At 39.7% G+C, this 12,735-nt stretch overlaps 1 protein-coding gene across 3 annotated transcripts in view; it reads left to right on the top strand.

Annotated features, from left to right (window-relative positions):
- Positions 1-8,992, top strand: part of CPNE3 (copine 3) — a 49,418-nt gene extending 40,426 nt beyond the window's left edge. For 2 of the 3 annotated variants that reach the window (XM_017875195.1, XM_017875196.1), the window contains exons 15-17: positions 2,006-2,139; positions 3,242-3,478; positions 5,774-6,147. In XM_017875195.1, coding sequence (XP_017730684.1) covers positions 2,006-2,139; positions 3,242-3,478; positions 5,774-5,896 — 494 coding nt within the window. In that variant the 3' untranslated portion in view covers positions 5,897-6,147. Of the gene's footprint in view, positions 1-2,005; positions 2,140-3,241; positions 3,479-5,773 lie in introns of all 3 variants that reach the window. The other variant, XM_017875194.1, reaches the window with a different exon arrangement.
- The last annotated feature ends 3,743 nt before the right edge of the window (positions 8,993-12,735 follow it).

Raw genomic sequence — 12,735 nt, 5'->3', positions numbered from 1 at the left:
TTTTTTTTTTTTTTTGGAGATGAAATCTTGCTCTTGTCCCCCAGGCTGGAGTGTGATAGTGTGATCTCGGCTCACTGCAACCTCCACCCCCCAAGTTCAAACGATTCTCCTGCTGTGGCCCCCCGCCCGAGTAGCTGGGATTACGGGTGCCTGCCACCACGCTCGGCTAATTTTTGTATTTTTAGTCGAGACAGGGTTTCACCATGTTGGCCATGCTGGTCTAGAACTACTGACCTCATGTGATCCACCTGCCTCGGCCTCCCAAAATGCTGGGATTATAGGCACGAGCCACCATGCCCAGCCCTAAATGAATTATTTATGCCTTTGTTACTACTGGATTGACTACTAGTTACATGGACCTTATGCATGTAAAATCACCTCTGCATATGAATTAGTTACATTCTCAAAGGTTGTTCATAAGACTACTTGTTCCTAAATTCAAATAAACTAAGAGGAGTTTATTGGAACTCCTACATTTTAAGAGGAGATAGTTGGTTTCATGAAGCTTTCAAGCCAAGTATGGTCATGCACTAAAAATGACATTTTAGTCAATGACAGACCACATGTGTGACAGTAGGCCCATAAGATTTTAATATTGTATTTTTATTGTAAAGACATAGAAAAGGTACAGTTGCTATAATTCCCTACATTATTCAGTATAGCAATATGCAGTACAGGTTTTTAACCTAGGAGCAATAGGCTATACCATATAGCCTAGGTATGTAGTAGGCTATACCATCTAGGTTTGTGTAAGTATAATCTTGTGATGTTCACATGATGATGAAATCACCTAACGATGCATTTTTCAGAATTTATCCCCATTGGTAAGTGACACATGACTGTATATGCTTCTCTTTTTTGTTGATCTGTGTTCTATTGGACATTTTAAAAGCAAGAGACCTGTTTTGATTTACATTAAGGTTTTTTTTTTTTTTTTGTGGCAAGTATCTGTGATGATCTCAGCAAGTATTGTTGGAAATTCTTTAGAATTTCTGTTATCCTATCTGCATCCTAAAAGCTCTGATATTAAGGGCAGATTCAACAGGTACATGTGTGGGATACAAGTTTCATCAGCAGTGCTTTGACCAGCAATGTCAGTCAACTTTCACTGGGCTGTGCTGTTGTGATAAACAATCTCTAAATCTCAGTGGCTTTAATGACAACAGTTTATTTCTTGCTTGTTTTACGTGCAACTAGGCTGTAGTTCTCTCCATGTTTCTTATATTGGGACTCAGGCTGAAGGAACAGACTTATCTGGGATGTGCTGCTCCTATGGCAAGGAAAGGAGCAAGAGAGCTGGAAAAAACAGGCAGTAGTTCTTAAGACATCTGCTTAGGCATGGGTGTCACATGCATTGGTCAAAGTTAATCAGATGGTCCTGTCCAACTTTCTGTTATATAATGTGCCAGCAGGTTTAGGGGCAGTACCCCTAAACAAACACATCAGTGCTTCTGCAGCAAAATGGATAAATAACTTGGAAGTGAATATTTGGAACTAATGCATTCTGTGATACAATGATTAACCTTTAACTTATTGAATAAACACTTGTATCAGTTAATTAACTAGAATTAATATTAGTTTTATTGCCATCTGGTATTTTTGTAGAAACTCTGGCCACATGTGCAAATGATTTTTCATTTTATTAATAACTCTTTCTTACCTTTTATCATCTGCTGTATGATGTGGAACCTTTTTCATGGTTTTCTTTCAGAGTCACATTCCCAACATGTATTAAAATTAAGCACAAATGTAACAGTCCTACTGTAGACTAATGAGTAATTTGACTGAGATGAAAGTAAATCCCTTCTACTGGGGGAGGACAGAGCTTATAGGTTTTTGCAATGGAGCATACCTATGGAGTTACGTAATACATAGCTTAGAGGAACTCCTGCATATGAACTTTTGACTATTTAAAGTACTATATGTTGATATATATAACCAAATTAGCCAGAATAAACACACTGTGCTTGAGAATTTTTAATACTGTTTTTTTTTTTTGTTCTAGGAATCCAAGGCATTGTAGAGGCATATCGGTCTTGTCTTCCTCAGATAAAACTCTATGGACCAACTAATTTTTCTCCAATCATAAATCATGTGGCCAGGTTTGCTGCTGCAGCCACACAACAGCAGACAGCTTCTGTAAGTGCTCTATGGCCAGGGAATGGGAAGAATGTGGATTGGTAGCAGCTCCTGGTGCCATTTTTCTATTTTTTTGGTTTGTCATAATACAAAGTCAGGGCAAGATACAATAACACAGTCACTCTTGATTTGGGAGTAACTTTTGTTGTGGTTATACTAGTGATTGTTAAAAATAAGACAACAGCAAAATAACACTTGGCATTCATGAGTCTTTTATCCTTTGAACTAACTTCCATAGATAGGTTCTACCAAAAAAAATGCATATCATCTACCTTTTTGAAGTAGACATAACAAATTAAAGCTTAAGGAAACTTACCACATCAGATGCTGTTACAAGATTTCTTATTGTACTAAAGATACTTGAATGAGCTAACCATTACCTATTGGACTGTGGATACCAAATCTCTCTTAGCTTTGGCATATTCAGAAGTAAGTTAGGGGAAACTACCTCATACTGTTGTTGAAAATGTTAGATAAGATAATTCATATAAAGTGCACAATGCCTGGGTCAGAGTAAACACTCAACACATGTTAGCTAATATTGTAAATCTTATTCCTATTCTAGACTTAAATGGCCCAAAAGATGGAGTCACTACTTGATGTAACATTTTACTGCTCTCTGAAAAAGTTTATCTTGGGCGACACAATCTGGGGGATGATTTTATCACTTAAACCATATCTATTTTTTTTTTTTTTTTTGTATTTTAGTTTGTAAAATTTTTGTATTCTAATTCTAATATTTTTATATTTATTTGCTCTTCTGAGAATGAAGTTTTCCACTTGCCTCGTTGACATATTTAATACTTGAGTTAAACTGTTATTCCTAGTCTTACCGAAAGGTTAATCTTTGACATTTAGATGTCTTGCTTCCATATATTTTGCCAACCCTATTTTGTGGTCTGCTGCACTTTTAATGAACCTGCAGTTTTTGTTAAGAGTCAATTTCCTTGTCATCAGAGGAGCTTAGAATATTTTACGTAGTGGTAGCCAGGGTAGAGACTGGCAGGAAAATGAACAAGAAAGACTGGATGACTTATCAAGGCAGAGATGCCATTAGCCATTGCTTGACTTGCTCAGTGGACATGTTTTTTTTTTCTGGCAGCAATATTTTGTGCTTTTGATTATTACCGATGGTGTGATCACAGACCTTGATGAAACCAGACAAGCTATAGTTAATGCCTCCAGGCTGCCTATGTCTATCATCATTGTTGGAGTTGGAGGTGCTGACTTTAGTGCCATGGAGTTTCTGGATGGTGATGGTGGAAGTCTCCGCTCCCCATCAGGCGAAGTGGCCATCAGAGATATTGTCCAGTTTGTGCCTTTCAGACAGTTCCAGAATGTGAGTACCACTCCTCCCTACTCAAACACTAAAGTGAGTGAACACAGATCTTTGCCCATCTACAACCAGGCAGTTGAGTAGGTGTGCAGGGCTAGAGGACCTGTGAACACTGTCCTTTGTCCATTTGAGAGCTCTAATTTGGTTTGGCAGTGTTGCTTCAGGATGTACATTATGTGCTTCTTACAGGCTATATGATAAATTGTTTTAAAATAGTATTGCAACTGTCTCAAGTATTTTATCTTTACCTTTGTAACAGCTGGAAAAAAACTCTTTTTTTTTTTTTTTTTTTTTTTTTTGAGACGGAGTCTCGCTCTGTCGCCCAGGCTGGAGTGCAGTGGCCGGATCTCAGCTCACTGCAAGCTCCGCCTCCCGGGTTCACACCATTCTCCTGCCTCAGCCTCCCGAGTAGCTGGGACTACAGACGCCCGCCACCTCGCCCGGCTAGTTTTTTGTATTTTTTAGTAGAGACGGGGTTTCACCGGGTTAACAAGGATGGTCTCGATCTCCTGGCCTCGTGATCCGCCCGTCTCGGCCTCCCAAAGTGCTGGGATTACAGGCTTGAGCCACCGCGCCCGGCATGGAAAAAACTCTTATGTAAGTGTATGCCAAATCCCCCTCAAGCTGGAAGTTTAGTTTGATGAATATCTCTTAGAAGACTATTTTACCCAGTTTATTCCAGTGGTAACATATTGCAAAGCTATAATACAGAATCACAACCAGGATACTTACAGAGGTATAATCAAGATGCATCACAAGGATCCCTCTTGTTGCCCTTTTATAGCCACATCCCCTCCTTTCTCCTTCCAGCCCTTCCTTAACCCTTAGAAGGAAGGGTTCTTACTACTATGCTCTTCATTTCTATGATTTTGTCATTTCAAGAATGTCATAGAAATGGAATCATAAAATATGCAACCTTTTGGGATTGGCTTTTTTTCCACTCAGCATCACTCTCTCGAGAATAACCACGTTTTTGCAAGTACTGCTTTTTATTGCCGAGTCATATTCCATGGTATGGATGCACCACCATTTGTGTAACTGTTTCACCACAGAAGGACATCTGGCTGTTGCCTGTTTTTCTCTCTCATACACAAGGCTACTATAAACATTTACACATGGATTTTTGTTGTTGTTTGTTTGTTTTGTTTTTGTTTTGAGACAGTCTCACTCTGTCACCCAGGCTGGAGTACAGTGGAGTACTGTCACCCAGGCTGGAGTACAGTACTGCAACCTCCGCCTCCTGGATTCAGGTGATTCTCGTGCCTCAGCCTCCCGTCCCGAGTAGCTGGGATTACAAGTGTGCACCGCTACACCTGGCTATTTTTCCCTATTTTTTAGTAGAGACAGAGTTTCACCATGTTGGCCAGACTGGTCTCAAACTCTTGACCTCAAGTGATCCACCTGCCTCGGCCTCCCTAAGTGCTGGGATTACAGGCGTGCACCACCACACCCAGCCTATGCATGGGTTTTTGTGCAAACGTAAGTTTTTATTCCTCTGGGATAAATACCTAGGACTACAGTTGCTGGGTTATACAGTAGTTGCATGTGTAATTCTTAAAGCAGTTGTTAAACTCTTCCAAAGTGGCTGTATCATTTAACATTCCCACCAGCAATGGGAAGGGAGGAAGTGGAGTGTTGTGATTATAAAGTAGTAATGTTAGGTAGGGATCTTTGTGGTGTTGGGGAAGTTCTGTATCTCGATTGTAGTGATGGTTACACAGATCTACCCAGATGACAAAATTGCATAGAATTATACAGAAACACACACACACACACACACAAACACACACAAATTAGTACATGTAAAATTATAAATCAGAGTAAGTTCTGTGAACCATACCAATGTCAGCTGCCTGGCTTTGATACTATGCTGTAGTTATGTAAGATGTTACCTTTGGAGAAATCTGGGTGAAGGGTACATGGTACCTTTTCTTATTGTTTTTGCAACTTCCTATGAATCTGTAATTGTATAAAAGAAGTAAAAAATATATATATATATACCAAGTGAATGAAAGACCCACATTTAAAAGTTATAAAACAACAAAATCATCAAATGTTCGAATGCCGGCACCAAAAAAGGACTTGACAAATGTTAGCAGGGATAGTAATAGCAATCATAAGTAACTTTGGCTAGTTAGGTCATTCCATATTTCATGGACTGTTCCTAAGAAAAGGTACAGGCCTGTGAATTAGAATTGCTTCATTTTAGTGGCTGCTGAAGTATCCCTAGTCTCTTTTATGAAAAAGCCAGGAAAATTCAGTTGCTAATAAAGTCACGTTGATTTTGTTTTTCACAAGGCTCCAAAAGAAGCACTTGCTCAGTGTGTCTTGGCAGAGATTCCCCAGCAGGTGGTGGGCTACTTCAATACATACAAACTCCTTCCTCCCAAGAACCCAGCCACGAAACAACAGAAGCAGTGACCACTTCAACAGAATTCTTTTGTGTTATGTGGAGCAATGCCATCTCTCACCCTAAATCATGTATCTGTCATTCTATGTACTTTTTGCCCCCAGCATTTATGATGTAAATCTCTTTCTCTATGGATTATATCTGTTTAAAGCATTCTTTCTAGGCTCTTTTGGGGGGACAGTGCCAAGTCCATCTTTGCCCAGTCAATTCAGTAATTGATAGTGATTTACAGTAATTGCAGTAAAGCTCTTTGAATTAGAAATTAGTGTGAGGAAAGCTTATTTTGTTGTTGTTTTTGTTTACTTTCATGTGATGAAAATGCTGTTTTTAAATGTTTCTCAATAGGAAGAATGGAAAACTGTTGGGATGATGTGGTTTGCAGGTTGCTGTGCCTGATTCACAGTGTATGTTTTATAAGCCAATGTCCATACCTGGTTATGAGAGCTCCTTAAATTATATGATATCAAATTTGTTCCTCACTCTGTATACAGTGCTTTTCTGCAAGGTAAAAATTACCTTCCTGTGCATCTGATTTTTGCTACAGTGTAGACACTATGGTTTACAAAACAGCATGCACTCAGCTTGGGACTTTATGAAAAGTACTGAATGAGCAGGAAAAGCCACATACTCAGTTTTTTAAATGTACAATCAACAAGTAAAAATAACCTCATGTAAGTAAACCATTTTTATTTTGCCTTTCTAGATATTTTATTTTATTGTGGAAAACTGTAAACATGTTCAGATTTGGCTTTTTTTTTTTTTTTTTTCATTAACTGAGCATGACTTTCAGGATATTGTAGATGCACAGATGGTAGGTTGTCCTGAATTCTACATTATTAGATTACTTTAATTGAGATTTGTTAAAACAGTTAGGACTGTTTTGTCCAGGAAAGATAAGAGGACCAAATATATAAGGTGAAATTCAGAATTCCATTTCCTTCTAACTAATGAAAAACTACTTACTAAAAAAAATATTTTATACTTTCCTTGCTAAGGTCCCACACATTGATTTGTGTAGATACACTTAGTCATTTTTTCCTTTTTTTAAGTGCCATTTTCATCTGATTTTTAAACTCATGATACCAGTTATCTGTTAATCAAAATTGCATTTTACAATTTAATAATGTACTATTTCCTATGTCTAGAACAGACTTTATTAGGTATAAAACCTACTGCAACTTAGAAAAGGAAAGAAAAAAGAAAACTTTTCCAACTGCTGCATTAAGATAGAGTGGATTTTATGTGCTTTTTTTTTTTAAGAGTTGAATTTCTTTTCCTGACTTTGACCTTTTACAGCGTATTACTTAGTGAACATTACATTTTTGGAATAGATTCAGTAATATTTTATTGAGGGCCTATGTGCTAAAAACTATGCATATCTATACATTGGCCAATTATCTTTAATAATTTACCTTTTGAAATTGCATGTTGATCATATATCCTTAAGTGGATGCATACAGTGCCATGTTGATGTGCCTCTCAGTTTTATTGAAATGCTGCCCCACAGCCCATGTCTCTTGTTCTCTGCAAAGCCTCAAGGGAGTGAGCTCTCAACCACAGATAGCTGTGGCTTCTCAGAAGCAGCTCATTGCCAAGGCCAGGCTGAGAGGGGACCTACTTGCTGTGATGGTTGCCTAGCCCAGGTGAGCATTTACCTACCACCCTCCCACTTGGCTAGCTGTCCTTTGGATATGTGCTGTTAACTGGGGAAGGCCCTAACTAGTAGCCTGCTACTCCATAGTATGGCTCAATAGATGACACATCATTTTGACATTATCAATAGGAGAAAAGAAAACTAACCCTTCTGATTGTTTGGAGCCATAGTTGTCTCAGATGTTCTAATTCTGTTTGTATGCTTGGAAACAGCGTAGATATGTTGCTGTGGTTTTCAGAATTTTCTCTTTTAATCACAGGAAATCTTTTAAAAAAGTGATTTACACATATTCTCAATGTACAATAAAACACAGAAGTGAGCTTATCTGTTTGGTGCTGAGGCAGGGTCCCAGTCACTGGCCGTATCCTCCTTCTCCTTAACCAACTCCTCAGCATCCCCTGAGTCACCTGCACAAGGTACTTGGGAACTGCTGGTCATGAGCATTCCTGGTTTTCTTCATCCGAATAACAGTTAATCACTGTCCATTGGATTTGGTCTTCATTATTTTATATTCTGATTTTATCAAAATTATTCTATTTTAAAATTGTTTTAAAATCTAAAAACATTTAATTCATGTCATGTTCATCAGTAGATGCTATTATTCATAAGAACTGTGATTCCAGCAAACTAGGGTAATTGGTGCCTTTTTACAATTTCTAATAAAAGCGTTTACAATTTCTAAATTATCAGTTTTCACAGTTTCAGCACTCAACCTCATCACATGCTGATTTAATATTGTTTTATATTAAAATAGTCCTTTTCCCTGGTGTGCCACCATTCATTCAAGTGCTATTTTTTCTTAAAATGCATTTAAAGAAAAATTACACATATTGACTTTCACACCTCATATAATCAGATCTATTACTAATATATATCGGAGTGACAGTGTCCAGGATAGATGTAATATTCCTTACAGATGGTGGCACAGAGGAAATAGTATACCAGCTAATCTAGTCACCTAACCTTGTGGTTAGAATTGACATTTTAAGACCAGAAAAATTTGAAGTCTGATCAGGGATTTACAACTGTTCATTATAGTGGTGCCTCAGACAATCTTTCCAAAGTAAATTAAGGGCCCCATTGCTACTTATGCTGTATTTTGACCTGCCTTTTTTTTTTTTTCCAATTTTATAAACTTCCTGGAAAGCCGTCTTCACTAAGTATCCCCTAGTCTCTATATGTGTGGTTGGTAGTCATGGAAATGACACATAAAGTACGCCAGAAGTTTGGTGGAACGTGTTAGAAAATGTTTTGTGCTTTTCTGGATGTCATACTTGACAATACATGTATCAGTTACTAATATATGAATTGATGCTAAATATATCTTACATTCAAATTCCTTTTGGATAAAGTTATTTCTTGATGTGACACAGTAGTGTCTTGTTTTCATTTTATTCTTTACATGTGACCAAAACAATAGAAAAGTTAAAATAAAATACAGTGTTTTAAGTGGCCTCAACTTCATATTTTACTGAATTAAACAATTTGGGGGATATTATTTTATGGGATTTATTTGTTTAAAAGATACTGAGTTGGTTCAAGATACTCTTCTGGGTACAGTAAAGGAAAGATTCTTAGCTTGTAGCTAGAATGGCCTGAGATATGTAGCACTCACATTTTGTCAATCATGTTAAGAAGGATAGTATAACCATCTAACTTTAAAAAAATTTTTTAATTGCGTTTGTCATAGGCATTGGGCAGGACTTTGCCAGTGGTGACCAAGACAGCCACAGTAGCTGACTTGTAGAAATAATGGTCTAGTGGGGGAGAGAAAACATTGAGCAAGTAGTTATAGAGATGTGAGATCTGTGTGTGAAACAACATACAGTAGAGAGAGACCTAACCCATCTGAGAGGCAAGGAGCGCTTCCCTGAGGATGTGCCATGTAAGCTAAGACCTGAAAGTTAGCCAGGTGAAGAAGGTTAAAAGCACTTATGAAGCTGTCAGGCCAATAGCAAGTATAGAGTTGAATGTTTTAGGAGTGGACAGAAGTTTGAGTTTGTTGGAATATAAAGTATACGAGGGAAAGTGGTAAAAGAAGAGCTAAGAGATGAGGTGGAGTGGTTGGTGGTGTTTACATCCTGAGGGCCTTTTGGGGCAGGTGAGGGAGTTCAGACTGAGGCTTAGGGTAATGGGATGCCACTAAATGGATTTAAGTAAATGAATGATGTGATTATATTTGTGCATTTGAAAAGCCAGAGGACCATATTTTTAGGGCAGACAGATGAGTTCAGAAGCCCACCGAGTTCCATATGGAACCCTGTGACCAAATGTGGGTCTAGTGTCAGTGGCTTTGCCTTGGTGAAGGCCAGATGGCAGAGCTGATAGTGGTCACCTTCTGGCAGAGACTCAGCTGTTTGGTCACATACTTTCTAAGTGTCTGATTCTAGGTCTGTTTCCAAATGCTGAGCTTTTCCTGCCTCACTATCACATTGTCTGGTAGACCCATATCTTGTTGGTTCCTTAATGGTGAAGAGGCTAGTTCAGACCTGGTGATAACAGATCTTCAGGATTGCCAAACCCTTGCGTGTAGCAAGACCATCATCCTTGTCACTTATCACCAAGTAACATCACTTCCTGATCATCACTACATTTGGCTAGATACTCCAGAAAAACCACAGTAGGTTGAAATGTCCATACAGAAGTACACTTTGGCTTGGCTGTTGATTCCCTCCTCCACAATGATGGCAAGTATTATTATAAGAAGAATTGTGACTTCTTACCGCTTGGGAAAGGAGAGCTATCTCTGGTCTTTCATCAGCAGATGTTCCCAAAGCATTTATTGGTGCTCACAAAGCACCAAGTTTTATAGCAGCACCTGGTCTTCTAGGACTGGACTCAGAAGAATTTCAAGGATGGGGAACTTTAAGAAGTTCTCAGAGAAAAGTCTGAGTAGGAAATCATTTGTTTTTTTTCAACCTTCCCTTCCTTCCAGTAAGAAGTATTCAATTTTTCTTTGAACGAATATTTATTGGGTAGTCTATTACTGGCAATCAACAGGGGAATTCAAACAGCATAAAAAAATATTCTTGCTGACTTCAAAGCTTATGATCTAATATGGAAAAGGAGACAGTATATGACGCTAAACAGAACAAGAGTGAGCAAGATGAGGGACTCTGCTGTGGTTGGAGTAAGACGGGCCCTTCTCGTGCCTTCAGGCATCCATGGTGACGAGTAAAGAGGGGCGCTTGAGGCCGGGCGCGGTGGCTCAAGCCTGTAATCCCAGCACTTTGTGAGGCCGAGACGGGCGGATCACGAGTTCAGGAGATCGAGACCATCCTGGCTAACACGGTGAAACCCTGTCTCTACTTAAAATACAAAAAACTAGCCGGGCGACGAGGCGGGCGCCTGTAGTCCCAGCTACTCGGGAGGCTGAGGCAGGAGAATGGCGTAAACCCGGGAGGCGGAGCTTGCAGTGAGCTGAGATCCGGCCACTGCACTCCAGCCTGGGTGGCAGAGCAAGACTCCGTTTCAAAAAAAAAAAAAGGGGGCGCTTGAATACTGCTTCTGGAAAGATGCTTCTCCTGCTCATCCCGCTATCATTCATTGCTCTCCACTGCCATCCTGTGATCGTTGTTCATGCCAGTCCTCACAAGAAGCCCAGACTATTAGTTTCCAACCACTGTATTCTGACTCCACATCCCACTTCTCTCCAGTGCCCCATACCCTTCCACTCTGCCTTCAAAAACTGGGTCATTCATTAGCACAAATTTCTGAGGTCAATGTTTTTTTCTGAACAGTACCTTCACCTTTTAATTCTAATCAAAACCTGCCTCTCTTGAAGAACGTTGCTTCTTCTGCTGCCCTCTCGAATGATGGTAATTTCCTCTCCCTGATCTACCACTGGCCTTGGAGGCTGCCTAGGTCCCCTCCTTGATCCTCCCTTCTGCTTTCAAGTAGCTTTTCCCTCCTCTTTAAAACCTCTGACTTTGAATCTCGCATCATTAGATTAGATCACTCTCTCTATCCCTCCTTATAATAATACTGCTCTCTATTCAACCTCAGCCCACACTCTGTGGGTCACATGCTAGACCTTATCGTTATTGATTAAAAAAAAACCCCTCCCTGATCGCATTTTCAATTGCTCAGTTTTTCAATAACAACCCCTTTTGCAGTTCACTCCCTTTAGTACCACAGCTCTAACAAGTCTCCTCTGTGCCTTCAAACCACAAATCCTACCAACTTCTCAGTGTCTCTTATGGTCTAGCCCCTTCTGCTCTTTCCTTTTCTAAACTTCTACTAATCTCTTGTCATTCACTCCAACTGCATGGGCTTTCTTGTTCTTACTTGAATATGCCTGGGATATTCCTAGCTTGGGGCTTTTGCACTTGCCGTTGCTCCTTCCTGAAAACCCAGCCTCCCATAGCCACTTGGGAACCTTGTTCCCTCACCTCCTTCAGGTCTTTATTTAAGCATCACTCAGTGAGGCCTTTTCTGATTACCTTATTTAAAAGTGTACCTCTTTCCCTAGTACTTTTTATTTTTCTTCTCTGTTTAAAGTATATTTATTTTGGCCAGGTGCAGTGGCTGACGCCTGTAATCATGGCACTTTGGGAGGCTGAGGTGGGTGGATGCGTTAAGCTCAGGACTTTGAGACCAGTCTGGGCAACATGGTGAAAACCCATTGTATTAGTCCGTTCTCATGCTGCTAGTAAAGGCATACCCAAGACTGGGTAACTTATAAAGGAAACAGGTATAATTGACTCACAGTTTAGCATGGCTGGGGAGGTTTCAGGAAACTTACAATCATGGCAGAAGAGGAAGCAAACATATCCTTCTTCACCTGGTGGCAGCACGGAGAAGTGCAGAGCAAAGTTGGGTAAAAGCCCCTTATAAAATAACCAGATCTCATGAGAACTCACTATGACGAGAACAGCATGGAGGTAACCACCCCAATGATTCAATTATCTCCCACCCGGGTCCCTCCCATGACACGTGGGGATTATGGTAACTACAATTCAAGATGGGGGACACAGCCAAACCAAATCACCTATCTCAATACAAAAATTAGCTGGTTGTTGTAGAGCACACTTTTGGTTCCAGCTACTTGGGAGGCTGTGAGGTAGGAGGATCGCTGGAGCCTGGGAAGTTGAGGCTTGTGGTGATCCATTATCACGCCGCTGTATTCCAGCCTGGGTGACAGAGCAAGACCCTGTCTCAAAAAAAAAAAAAAAAAAAAAAAAAGAGAGATATGTA

This window comes from Rhinopithecus bieti, unplaced genomic scaffold, assembly GCF_001698545.2.
Source record: "Rhinopithecus bieti isolate Rb0 unplaced genomic scaffold, ASM169854v2 scaffold_9656, whole genome shotgun sequence".
NCBI lineage: Eukaryota > Metazoa > Chordata > Mammalia > Primates > Cercopithecidae > Rhinopithecus > Rhinopithecus bieti.
The sequence above is the reverse complement of the archived record's forward strand: the minus strand, read 5'-3'. Positions and strand labels throughout refer to the sequence as shown.